This window comes from Triticum aestivum, chromosome 6A, assembly GCF_018294505.1.
Source record: "Triticum aestivum cultivar Chinese Spring chromosome 6A, IWGSC CS RefSeq v2.1, whole genome shotgun sequence".
Classification (NCBI taxonomy): domain Eukaryota; kingdom Viridiplantae; phylum Streptophyta; class Magnoliopsida; order Poales; family Poaceae; genus Triticum; species Triticum aestivum.
The window spans coordinates 611,513,811-611,526,524 of record NC_057809.1 but is presented as its reverse complement, the minus strand read 5'-3'; the positions used below and the strand labels follow the sequence as shown (position 1 = coordinate 611,526,524).

General features: G+C 40.2%; 1 protein-coding gene across 2 annotated transcripts; it reads left to right on the top strand.

Annotated features, from left to right (window-relative positions):
* Positions 1-7,322: 7,322 nt before the first annotated feature.
* LOC123129028 (serine/threonine-protein phosphatase PP1) lies at positions 7,323-11,843 on the top strand. Of its 2 annotated transcripts, none has more exons than XM_044549164.1 (5): positions 7,323-7,580; positions 7,781-7,980; positions 9,301-9,860; positions 9,949-10,143; positions 11,493-11,843. In XM_044549164.1, the coding sequence occupies exons 2-5, from the start codon at positions 7,791-7,793 to the stop codon at positions 11,508-11,510; spliced, it is 963 nt and encodes a 320-aa protein (XP_044405099.1). In that variant the 5' UTR covers positions 7,323-7,580; positions 7,781-7,790; the 3' UTR covers positions 11,511-11,843. The 2 variants fall into 2 exon arrangements, with proteins under 2 accessions (XP_044405099.1, XP_044405100.1); XM_044549165.1 differs by having other exon boundaries at positions 11,484-11,843.
* The last annotated feature ends 871 nt before the right edge of the window (positions 11,844-12,714 follow it).

The following is a 12,714-nucleotide window of genomic DNA, read 5'->3' as shown; positions in this document are numbered from 1 at the left end:
TAAAATTCTCATAACAACAAACCGAGAACTTATGGGTTGAACCGGCATTTTACCCATATGAGTTTAAAAAAAGCACACTCTTTCCCATTATTCATCGTCTTCCACCTATCAAATCCCAATACAGTAAATGTTTCTGACCTGCACTTCCCAATTGGCTTTCTTGAGAAGAGGAAACAATGGAAGCAATATGTGCGCTTTGTGTAAGGTGAAAACTCAAGCCATTAGTATTGGAAATGCCGATGATGTTTTGGTGGATCATCATTATATGGGTACTCTCTCATGTATGGCATGTATCGGCCTTCGGAAATATAGAATTAGCGTGCTTCATTTTGCTTATCAAGAGGGAGCTCCCAAATTTGTTTGCGCTTTCCAGGGTCTCGCTCAAATGGTGTGCTTCCGATTCTTTGTTGTTCTAGAACTTCTACAGATGCCTCAATATTTTGCTTGGGGGGGGGGGGGGGGGGGTCATATCAACTCAAGTGAGATTGGGGACATTATGACCAGTGGGTTGCTCCATGACATCTACCTCCACGATTGCTTTTTTAGGGGACCTCCACGATTGCCCTTGTTGCATTTTGGGCTTGACATGATTTTAGCCCACACATATCTTTGCTAATGCCCTGGTGGTCGGATAATTTTTACTTAATAATAAAAGGTCTAATGCTTTTGCCTGTACCCATACGTCATAATAAATACCCCCGAATATGCTATAAATTATCCACTATGCGACCCATAAGTGAAGAAAACAATTCGTTTTTCCCAATGTCGCTGTCACGCTTCGTTCTTTTATAATTGTAATAACAAAATAAATAGCAGATGCACAAGCATCACAGTGGCTAACGCCAGGAGACCAGGGTTTGATCCCCAGCCTCCTCACTTTTTTCATCTCTTTTCTAACGCAAGTCCTCCCCACTTATCTGTTCATGGACCGGCCCGTGTACGGGGATTGACTCCCTATTTTTTTAATTTCGTTTTTTTATTATTCTGTTTTCTTCCTTCTTTCAAAAAATTGGTATTTTCAAATTTTAAAAGTTGCGAGTTTTCAAAAACATGTTCGAGAAATCATAAAATGTATGTGAATTCAAAAAAAGTTTGGGAAATCATAAAATTTTCGCGGATTCAAAAAATGTTGGTGGTTTTACAAAACTGTTCAAAAATTCTAAAAAAATCTGAATTGGAAAAAAATGGTGGGGAAATAAACTTAAATGACCGTGTATTCAAAACATATTCGGGAATCTGAAAAAATATCCATCAAATTTTAGAAAATGTTCACAGAAATTTTAAAATTTTATAGTTTGTTCCCTAATTTAAAAAACCTCATAGATTCAAAACGATTTTGTTGAGTAAAAAAGATGTTCATGATTTCAGAAACTGTTCATGCATTTCATAAAATGTTCGTAAACAAAAATAATGTTCATGATTTTTTTGAGAAAATCCAAAATTGAAAAAAATGTTTGTCAATTCAAAAAACTGATCACCGATTCAAAAGTCTTTTATGTCTAGGATTTGATTAGTTTTTTATCCCTTCTCTAACACAAGTCCTACCCACTTATATGTTCATGGGCCAGCTCATGAGCGGGGTTGACTCCCCAAGTTTTTTCCATTTCATCTTTTTCTTTTCTTTTCTTATTCTGTTTTCTTCCTTCTTTAAACAAATTCGGGATTTCTAAATTTTAGAAGTTGCGAGTTTTCAAAAACATGCTCGAGAAATCATTAAATGTATGTGAATTCCAATGTTTTTTACGAAATCATATATTTTTTGCGGATTCAGAAAATGTTGTTGGTTTTGCAAAGCTGCTCGCAAATTATAAAAAAAATCATGAGTTGGAAAAATGGTTGGGAAATAAAAATTATGTATTCAAAACATATTCAGGAATCTGAAAAAATGTCCATAAAATTTTAGAAAATGTTTACGTAAATTTGAAAATTTTATAATTTGTTCGCTAATTTAAGAAAACTCATAGATTCGAAACAATTTTGTTGAGTAAAAAAATGGTCATGAGTTCAAAAATTGTTCATGCATTTCAAAAAATGTTCACAAATAAAAGTAATGTTGGGAGTAGTGTGTCTATTTGAAAAACTGTTCACCGATTCAAAAGTCTTTGATGTCTAGGATTTGATTAGTTTTTCGAAAGTATTTATATGTCTAGTCGTTGGGAGTAGTTCGTGGTCGATGAGATTTTTTAAAAAAATTTAAACATTCCCTTGCGCAACGTAATGACAAGTGTGGCGTGCAGTGGCAAGCTCATAGCCTTGGGGTTACCACATTGAATGCATTGTGATCTCGTGGACATCGTCGTCAGCGAAGGTGGAAAGAAAAATAAATGGCAACATGGTGATCCACCATGTTAAGATTGAGGACGCTCATATATAAGGGTATTGAGTCATACTTATTTGGCTTGCGCATAACTTTTTTTGTCTTCCGTTGCAACGCACGGGCATATTTGCTAGTTAAACCTAATATTATTAGTACTAGTCCCCCGCTGCAATAGGGGCACAACTATGTTTCGCTGCAAGCGAGACAGAGTCAGCTCTCACTGAAGGCACCGGCCTAAATAGGCTGGCCCAGCTAGCGTGAGGCCACTGCCGCTTTTTTGTTTGTTTGACCTTCTGTTTTCTTTGTCTGATTTATTTTCTTACTTTTGTTTACACTTACCAAAATTTAACATATATATTGCAAAATATCCATTTCATAATGTTTAAAAAAAATTAATCATGCATTTGAAATTTTTTTAATGTGTATAGACTAAATGTTGACCATGTATACCAAAAAATACAATTCATGTGAATTTTTTTTATCATGTATTTAAAATATGTTAATCAAGAATTTGAAAAAAAATGTTAAACAAGTATTTGGAAAATGTTAATAAACCGGTTGAAAAATGTTGAATATGTATAGAAAAAATGTTGGCCATGTATTAAAAAAATGATGAAATCTTTTGACCATGTATATGGAAATATTAATCCGGCATTTTAAAAAAAACTAAAAAGTATTTCAAAAATGTTAATAAAGCATTTGAAAAATGCTAAATGTGTATATATATTTTTACCATGCATTTGAAAAAAACAATTCATAGAAAAATGTTGACCTTGTATTAGAAAGATGTTAATCTTGTATTTGAAATTAATCAATCATTTGAAAAAGTTTAAAGTGTGTATAGGAAAAATGTTAACCATGTATGTATTCAAAAAGCTTAACCTTGTATTTGAATTTTTTTTAATATGTATAAATTTTCTTGACTATGGATTACAAGATGTTACATTTGTATTGAAAAATTATAAACGTGTATTAGAAAAATGTTGTAGACATATACAAAAAAATTAGAATGAAAACCAAAAGAAACAGAGAAAACAAAAAATGAAACTCAAAAAAGGAAACAAAATAACCAAAAGGAAAAAGGAAATGAAAAAAAATCAAAGAAATAAATTAAGAAAGAATGAAAAATCAAAAAAATAGAGAAGGAAAAAGAGAAGAAACATCCCGGAAGAAAAAAACAATACTAGCAAAACTCCGGCTCATTTCGCCTCAGTACATCCCGCCATATTACTTGATTAGAATCCTGATACTGGCCCGGTGGCTAGCACCGTTGCAATCTATCTTTTTTTAGACAATGTTGCAGTCTATCTTGGAGAACACGGTTCAAGTCCCCCCCTGCATCGCTCCTTTTTCACTATTTCCTTTTAAAAGTGTGCACAAGTGGACCGGCCCGTTAGTGTTAATGCTCGCAACGGAAGTTCCTACGGTCTCGCTTAATGGGAGAAATAGTCGTCGCGTTGCAATCGTTGGGGGGGGGGGGGGGGGGGCATGGGGGTTGCCTACCCTCCGCCTCAGCGCAATGCCAACCTATCTAGTGCTAAACCCTGCCTAGCTTATGCCCCCGCTTTTTTCGAGGAATAGAGTGGCGCCTTGGTCCATGGCTCCCGCACAACTTTGTCTCGGGATAGACCGGACAAGTAACTAGACACGATCAGGCTTAAGCATCCGGACCAGCTAAATATATGTATGCAAAAGTACATAGACACCGTTTCATGCCACCACAGCAACATTACCGTTGTTCTGTCCTACCATATTCATGTATAACTGGTAAAAAAAAAGGTAGTTTGAGTCACCATGTTTCCCATTGTGAGAAGGCCAAGGCCATGTTTTAAAATTGTCCAATCATACAAGAACATAATGACAAAATTAGAAAATAAAACCCTCTTGCACTCACTAGCGGCGTGCCATGGACAGAGCTTAATGTTGCCACTGGTTCTCTGAAACAACCTCAAAGTTAGGGCAACATTGTTGACGCAGCGGTCGGGGAGTCGCTAGTTGGAGCCAGAAAAAAGCTGGCGACATTTATTTGAGGATCAGATCACCGTCCGGAGAAAGAGGGAGATGAAGCTGACTGAACAACCATCCGGATCCGACCAAATAGAACCAGGGAGGCTTTACCTTACTAGCTTTTCGGCAAACCCGAAGTTGGTCGTGCATCGCCGAATGAAAGAAGACGCCAAAAGAGCACAACACGAACCATTGTCGTCCACTCCGCCGAACAACGACGTCCTAGACCACCTAGAGGAAACGTTGACAAAAATGGGCCCAAGAACTAGCCCTGATCAAAGCTCCACATGTTCTCCATCGAGGCCAACCAACATCGTCAGAACGAGGAGAATTTATTCTACACCGCTGATGAACTTTGTATTGCCACCACCGGCCCGACACCTAGACCAAGCACTAGCTGGAGTTAGGGTGATCCATACACGGCTAACCCCAAATAGTCTGGTGTGCGGCGTATGCCTGTTAGATTTCTTGAAAATAAAATGCATGCCCACTTGGACTTTCTGTTTGCACAAAAGAAGGTTGGATGCTTGTGTATATTTGGCCATCTATAGCTTGGAGCAAAAATATCGTTAGCACGAGCGCGTTTTATATGGCAATTTCTAAAAAGGTTAATTGCATACACTCCCAGATCCTCGAATGATAGCTATGGTTTGATTGCTTGCATCAAAATAATCTGCCTGGTCTCTGTTGACGTGTTACCATTTCTTGCTTCTCTCAAAAGTAAGTACTACTACTATACTAGTATTAAAAATGTTGCAAGCTAGCTGAGCAATCTTAACGTACTTGCACATGGTGATCATAACAAGAAAAATAATAATAATCCTACAAAGCTACAAACTGTTGAGCGAACGCGTAGGGGCATCCATCTACGCAATTATCATCAATATCTTTGCTTAAACTAGGGACATGCAAGTTAGACTAATGCATCCCGCAGATACGACCAATCGTTCGTTCCAAGCCAAGACAGGTCGACAGTCGCCGTGATTCCACGAAGCGGCCTTAATTAATTACATTTGGCGGTTTGACGATGGCCGATCTCACGCGCAAATCTCAAAGCACAACGGACAGACAGATGGATGGACAGAGAGAGGGACGGATAATTTTCATCAGTGCGCCATTAGTGGCGAAACATTCTGGGTTAGTTTGCATGCGTCCGTCCTCGTGTCCGCCAAAGATTCCAAGGGCAGAGGATGACAAAGAGGAAGACCACTCATCGGTCATCACCATCAACCAAATCCTGATAAAAGAATTGGTACACGATGCACAATCTCATTGTCATCGTGACCCTACTGCTACGGTGCTGGTGGTTGTGGCATGGCTGCCTAGTTTAGGACTGGCTAGGTTGGTAGTGTTACTTTTTACACTTTAGAATATGGTGTATTTCAGTTTTGTCTAGGTCAAAGATTGCAACGTCAAGTATGGAGATAAATATTTACGGTGCCAGATAAGTATAATATAAAAATATATTTCATGATAGACTTAATTATATTGATGTCATATTGAATATTTTTTAAGTCGGTCAAGGTCTGCAAAGTTTGGACAAAATTAATATCTGCTATATTTTGAAATGAAGAGAGTGCATGATGATCGTTATGCTGATGACATTGCTTAGACCGTGTGTATGTCATGATGCATAGACAAAAATAAAATACAATGTTTGTTGCTACTATATAATATCATCACATTGGTACCTTTAGTTATGGTCTTGTGACGGCTTTCACATAGTTTAAAAATTACCAAAGTTGAATATAGCACGCTATGGCAAATGGCGGTAGCCTCCAGATCAGCTAAAGCGAAGCTAAACGGTGGTATATCCCGCTAAACCTTTTGAGCTTTTTTTAAGATGGGATGCCGTTTAGTTTGGCCCTGCGAAACCACTATAGCACCATTATTTTAAACTTTATATGTTTTACCTATCGGTTGCTTAGTGGTTAGTAGCTGTGCTGGCCGGAGGATGTGTTTACAATACATCAAAATTGGAGATCCCTTATATAATTCAGAAGAAGTGTACAGAGCATAAGGCTGTCTCCTACTTCTCCGATTGTCCCATGCATGATACATGGAAAATATCTGATGTGTGCTAGACAGTTGGATCCATTACGATACAAGGAAATATCTAACGACATGTGGGCCGTGAATAATTGTAGTTTTCCTTAGATAATGTACTAAGCTTATTTTCCTCTCCCATGAAAAGGATAAAAAATGACGTAAAAATATGGGACATAACAAACACATGTATTGACCAATCCTGCAAAGATTTCACATAGAAATCCAACGCCAATTCCAAACTTCCATACCTAAAAAAATACTCCTCCTGTCCCAAAATAAGCGACTTAACTTTGTAGAAAGTTAGTATAAAATTGAGTCACTTATTTTAGAATGGATAGAGTATATGGCAGTATATAGTTCTATGTTAGTAGCAACTAGTTTCAGTTGCGCCGGAGGGAAGAAAAGGGCAAACGAACAAAAACTATTTCATATGATCCAAATGGCATTTTGCAATTGCAATTGCACTACCAGAACTGCCAGATGGAGTTCCAGCATGAAGTAGTCTTACTATGTTAGTAGCAACCAGCTTCAGTTTCCAATCAAAATACATAAAGGAGGGATGATGACAAATAGAGCAGCAGTTGCAATTGCCAGCTGAGTGCCACATGTATCACAAACCAAGAATAATAATAAGAAGAAAAGGTCTCCCCAGCTCAATAAATACCTCCACCAGCACCAGCCATTTTGCTGCAAGCACCAGCACACTTCACAGGCCCTCATCATCTTCCATCCTTCCAAAAACATCACTTGCATAGTTGCATGCAACCCAACAAAAAATCTGACTAGGAAATGTCAAGTGACAAGGACATGGGGGGCCAACACACTTTGCAAAAACAACCCCAGCACTGTCCTTGTGATCTCCAACCAGGGGCCCAGGCACAATAACCAAGCATCCACAAGGGCCTGGTTGCAAAAGTTGCATGCTTTATTATTCCACAAAGTCCAATACTAGTCCTTGGGGAATTGGCACAAGGAGAGAGAAAGTGACAGAGAGAGGTAGAGAGAGAGATAGGGGGAGGGTGGGAGAGGAGACCCTGACCAATGCCAAGAACAAGAAGAGATCAGTGAGAAGGCCAGGCGAAAATCCCCACCGGGCGAGAAGAGACGAGCTCCGGCCTCCTCCGAGAACAAGAACAAGAAGGAATCCCGGAGCACGAGGGAAGAATAAAGCGGGCGGAGGAGACCGGAAAGGCCGAGGAGAAAAAAGGTACCTTTGGTTCGGACCCTCCCGGCCGGCACAGTGATCATCACGAGCCCGCCGCCGCCTCCAATCCAATCCCCCAAAAGAGCAAAGCAGAGCGAGATTTGCTCGATCTGTGCTTGATTCCTTTCCTTTTTGTTGCTGTTGCGGGGATAGCCTTGTTTTCTTCTTCTTTAACTGTCGCCGCTCTGTGCGTTGTTGAGAAGCTCTTGATTGATGGAGAAGGGGATGGATCCGGCGCTGCTGGACAACATCATCGCCAGGCTGCTGGAGGTGAAGAGCCTCAAGCCCGGGAAGAACGCGCAGCTGTCCGAGTCGGAGATCAAGCAGCTCTGCGCCGCCTCCAAGGAGATCTTCCTCGCGCAGCCCAACCTCCTGGAGCTCGAGGCCCCCATCAAAATCTGCGGTAATCCCTCCCCTCCCTCGATTCATCCGTCTCTCTCTCCCTCCCGTGCCGGCCGCCCTCGGAATGCCATCTCGGGGGATCGGTCTCGCTGGTCAACGCGTGGTAGGTGGCTGGTTTGCCATGTTTTTTTCTTCGGGGCCGGGGAGTCCGGCAGAGATTCATCGTCTGCAGTAGCTCTTCGCTAGTGATTTCAGCACTAATTGGGATGAAACTCACTTTGAATCTCTCTGGTTGTGCACATCCAAAGATGTTCCTGGCTGATAGAAAGGCCATGCTCTGTATCTGGTGGTGGTGGGTAATAATTTGCAAGGTATTGGATGTTGTACTGAGTGCTCCTTGGTGGGTGGTTTGCAAGGTACTCATCCAATTGAATGTGTACTGGGTGCTTCTTGGTGAGTCATTGCAGCATCAATGGGGTTTATGATCAATTAACCATGCTTGCTAAGTTTTAGGTGCTTCGGAATCTGACAAAAGGCCAGATTTAGTTGGGGTTCTGTTCATAATGGAAAGCTGCCAATGTTTTATTTGATGGGTCCGTTTGGGATTTGATGGTGTTGATTGACTTTTGGAGACCCATATATTATGAGTGTTGTTTATCATTGTGCACAGTTGTAAAGCAGCATATTTATCCATTCAGGATTTGTTGTTATTGCTTTACTTTGGAGAACCATAGATTATGTATTTTGTTTTATCATCGTGCACAGCTGTAAAGCAGTATATTCATCCGTTCAGGATTTGATGTCATTGATTGAGTTTGGAGAACCATCGATTACATATATTGTTTATCATTGTGCACAGTTGTAAAGCAGTATATCAAACAAAAAGCTTTCCTTTGGTAATTAACTGTAGGCTGGAGAATTGGCATCCCTCGCCATGTATATAACAGTATTGGATGGTTAGTTGTTCAGCTAGCTTATTGTCAAAGTGTTCGGTTTGAGAATTAAGATGAACAACTGATGATTGGAGTATCCGTTTGCTGACAAAACACAGCTGTTTTAGTTCTCTAAATGTTTTTCTTTCATATTTCTCACTGTTACACTTCAGGCAATGGTTGTGTATATCAGGTCTATGTGTCATTTTATTTTGCCTAAAGTTATGGTATATCACTTGTGTCATACACTGCATGATACGCAAGGCTTTTGCGTATTCACAGAAAAAACAAACTATGTAATTTTTACAGCAGAACATTTTTGAATAAAAATATATCAACAACTTCTGTAATTTTTTTCCTTCTGAATCTGAGTGTTAATTTAGAGAAGCTTGATCAACTTACCGAAAGCTCCATACTAATGTCAATATTGCATAAATTATTCTGATCAGGTGATGTCCATGGCCAATATTCTGATCTCCTGAGGCTCTTTGAATATGGTGGATATCCTCCTCAGTCCAACTATCTTTTCTTGGGCGATTATGTGGACCGGGGAAAGCAGAGCCTTGAGACAATATGCCTTCTTTTGGCATATAAGGTCAAGTATCCTGAGAACTTCTTTCTTCTAAGGGGCAACCATGAATGTGCATCAGTAAACCGCATCTATGGGTTCTATGATGAGTGCAAGCGCAGATTCAGTGTAAAACTCTGGAAAACATTTACAGACTGTTTTAACTGCTTACCGGTATCAGCGTTGATAGATGAAAAGATTCTATGTATGCATGGAGGTCTTTCCCCAGAGTTGAACAAGCTGGATCAAATACTCAACCTCAATCGCCCCACAGATGTGCCTGATACTGGGTTACTTTGTGATCTTCTTTGGTCCGATCCTTCGAATGAAGCGCAAGGGTGGGCTATGAATGATCGAGGTGTCTCATATACATTTGGACCTGATAAAGTGGCTGAATTTCTTGAGAAGCATGATTTAGACCTCATCTGCCGAGCCCATCAGGTGCACTATGCTCAGAAAACACCCATCACATTATTTTCCTTGTCAAGAGTATAAATTGATTAGTTATTTTCTGCATATTGGAATCCAGGTTGTTGAGGATGGCTACGAGTTCTTTGCTGATCGTCAGCTAGTAACAATATTTTCGGCACCTAATTACTGTGGAGAATTCGATAATGCTGGTGCCATGATGAGTGTAGACGAGACGCTGATGTGCTCCTTCCAAATACTCAAACCCGCAAGGAAAATGTTGCCTGGTTCAACTAATAACAAGTCTGGATTCAAGGTATGCATAACTAACATGGGAACAATTGGTATTTGGCCATATACATATATACATCACCATGCTTACCTGCTGTTTCCCTTAAAAATAGCCCCATGCTATATTTACATACTATTCTTACCTGCTGTTTCCCTTAAAAATAGCCCCATGCTATATTTACAGACAACAGGTAAATATTTTGGTTGTCTGTTAACCTGCAAAAGATCTGAGTGATAACAGAGATGCTAGTGGAGTTATTCACTGCAAAGTTTTGCATCTATTTTCTGTACAAATATACAACACTTATTTGGCCACCAGATGCAAAAACTGCAGATATTTTCTTCAGTGTATGCGATACAGGCATACATCGATAGTATCAATGCACTCTTAAAATTTTCCTGCATTCCCAGAACGCTTGTTTCTGTTTGTCCTATCTCCTATGCACTTGAATGCTGGTTGAATTCTCATAGTAAGAGTATATTACTTAATGATACTCCCAAGTTGGCTTAAGTCAACCAAATGTGTTAACTAAGCTTATTTCCCCTCATTGTTATTATATTGACATAGGCATACATTGACTTGTTTTTTTGTCGAAAAGGGGGGACTCCCTGGTCTCTGCATCAGAACGATGCATGACTTGTCACTTGCCGATTAAAATTAGTTCTTAGCTCTGACTATTGTAATTCGTCCCTACAACATTCTGACACGGCAATGCTTTATTTACTCCTGGGGATTTTTTTTAATCTATTGAACTGTGGTCATGTGTAAAGGCTATATGCTGGAGTCAAACTACTTTGGAACACATGTAAGCCCATTGCAATTTCTAGTTCTATGGCAGTGCATGTCATAATCATTGAGGGCATAATGGTGTTAGACATTGACCTCACATGACAGTTCAACCATTATCTGGTGTTATCTACCGCCCTTTCTTTCTTACGATGACATTGTGTCTTTGACCTACCTTCTCTTGTTCCCCACTGAGTGTGAGTGGCAGTATCAGAGCAAGGATATGGTAGATGGTCTGCTAAAGTGGAGGGGAGGAATAGTTAACTTCCTGCTGATAAATCTGATATACAAATTCCAAGGAAATGAATCTTTTATGTGCTTAAATGAAGAACCCATCCATTCACATAAGAACAAACAACATCCCTGGTGCTGAGGTGCCTTGCTTGCCATGGGAATCCATCTGTGAACCTACTGGACTAGCCTAATATCGTGCTAACTGGAAAAAATAATTTAACATGCCACTGGCTCTATGAAAATAATCCTCAGTTGTAATGGCCATGAGTTCTTTCTTGATGTATCAATGATAATGGGTTCTCTTTTGATGTATCAGCTAACCTTCAGTTATTGTCTTTTTTCATGTTTATTAGTCAATGAGAGGATGGTGACGGTGGCACGGCGATTGGTGAGCAAGCTGTGGTCTCATCTGCAGGCAGGCACGTGCCTACTACGAGCGGCTGCGACTAACCGGCGTTTTCGCCGATGCCTCGAGCCCGGACCGGAACAAGAACGCAGATTGTACAACTCTCTCGTCGATGGACTGTACATCGTTCATGTCGGATTAACACTTGTTGTAATGTATTATTGTTTTTCTACCGTGCGGATCTCTTTATCGTACGAGAGGACGATGTGAATGAAACTGTTGCTCCTCCTTCCCCCCCTCTAAATTCGGATTCAGGCAGGCATATACGCCAATAAAAACTGGTAAGAGTCTTGGGTGCTGGCTGTGGGATCTTGAGAGACAGGGAGAAACATTGCCCATGGTTCTGAATTCGAGCTTGTTCGAATCTGCAGTTTGCATGGTTTGAGCTTTGCGCAAGAATCTCGATGCACCTCAGCATTTGTTGTCGTTGCTGTTCCATTTAGCTGTGTGTCTGAATATACCAGGCATGTTATTGGGTGGTGGCCTTGTGGGAATGTAAGTTTCTCTGTCAGAATCATGACATCTTGATCCTGGTTCGAGTTAATGTTCTCCTCAGAGAACATGTTTTTCTGTTTCGATAACAGGAGATGAAAAGTGGAGATGAAGAGAATGTGTCTCTGTTTTGATAAACCGGAGACAAAAAGCGGAGGAATAGGTTCTGTCAAAAAGATTGCATAATGTACGAACGATTTCTTTGTCAGTCTTTTCTTGCAAAACTGGAGGATGACAAATGCGGAACAAGAAGAATCCGATTCGCCATTGCGACAGGCCTCACTCAGCCAGAGAGGCATGATGCAATGTCAAATTGGAATAGACACATCCACATCACTGGAGGTGGAAGAAACAAGAACGATTTTCTGCTCACATCCAAGACAACTTCAACATCACAAACAACGACAAAAATTCGAGGGCCTTTTTGGTTGACGGAAATTCAGAACACGTTACACATTGGAAATAGGTAAAACATAGGACTGCCAAAAAAACAAATTTAGCTCGAGTCCAGCAGGATTTAGATTATGTTTGATTACACACTAGGAAGAACATGGGCACATTTCGAGAGGCTGGAAACAGTGGAGAATTTCTTACCAAAACGCAGCGCAAATCTTCGTTGCCTGCGGGACTGGACTAGATCTCGGTTGGACTCGCGTGTCACATCGTATTCTCTTCGC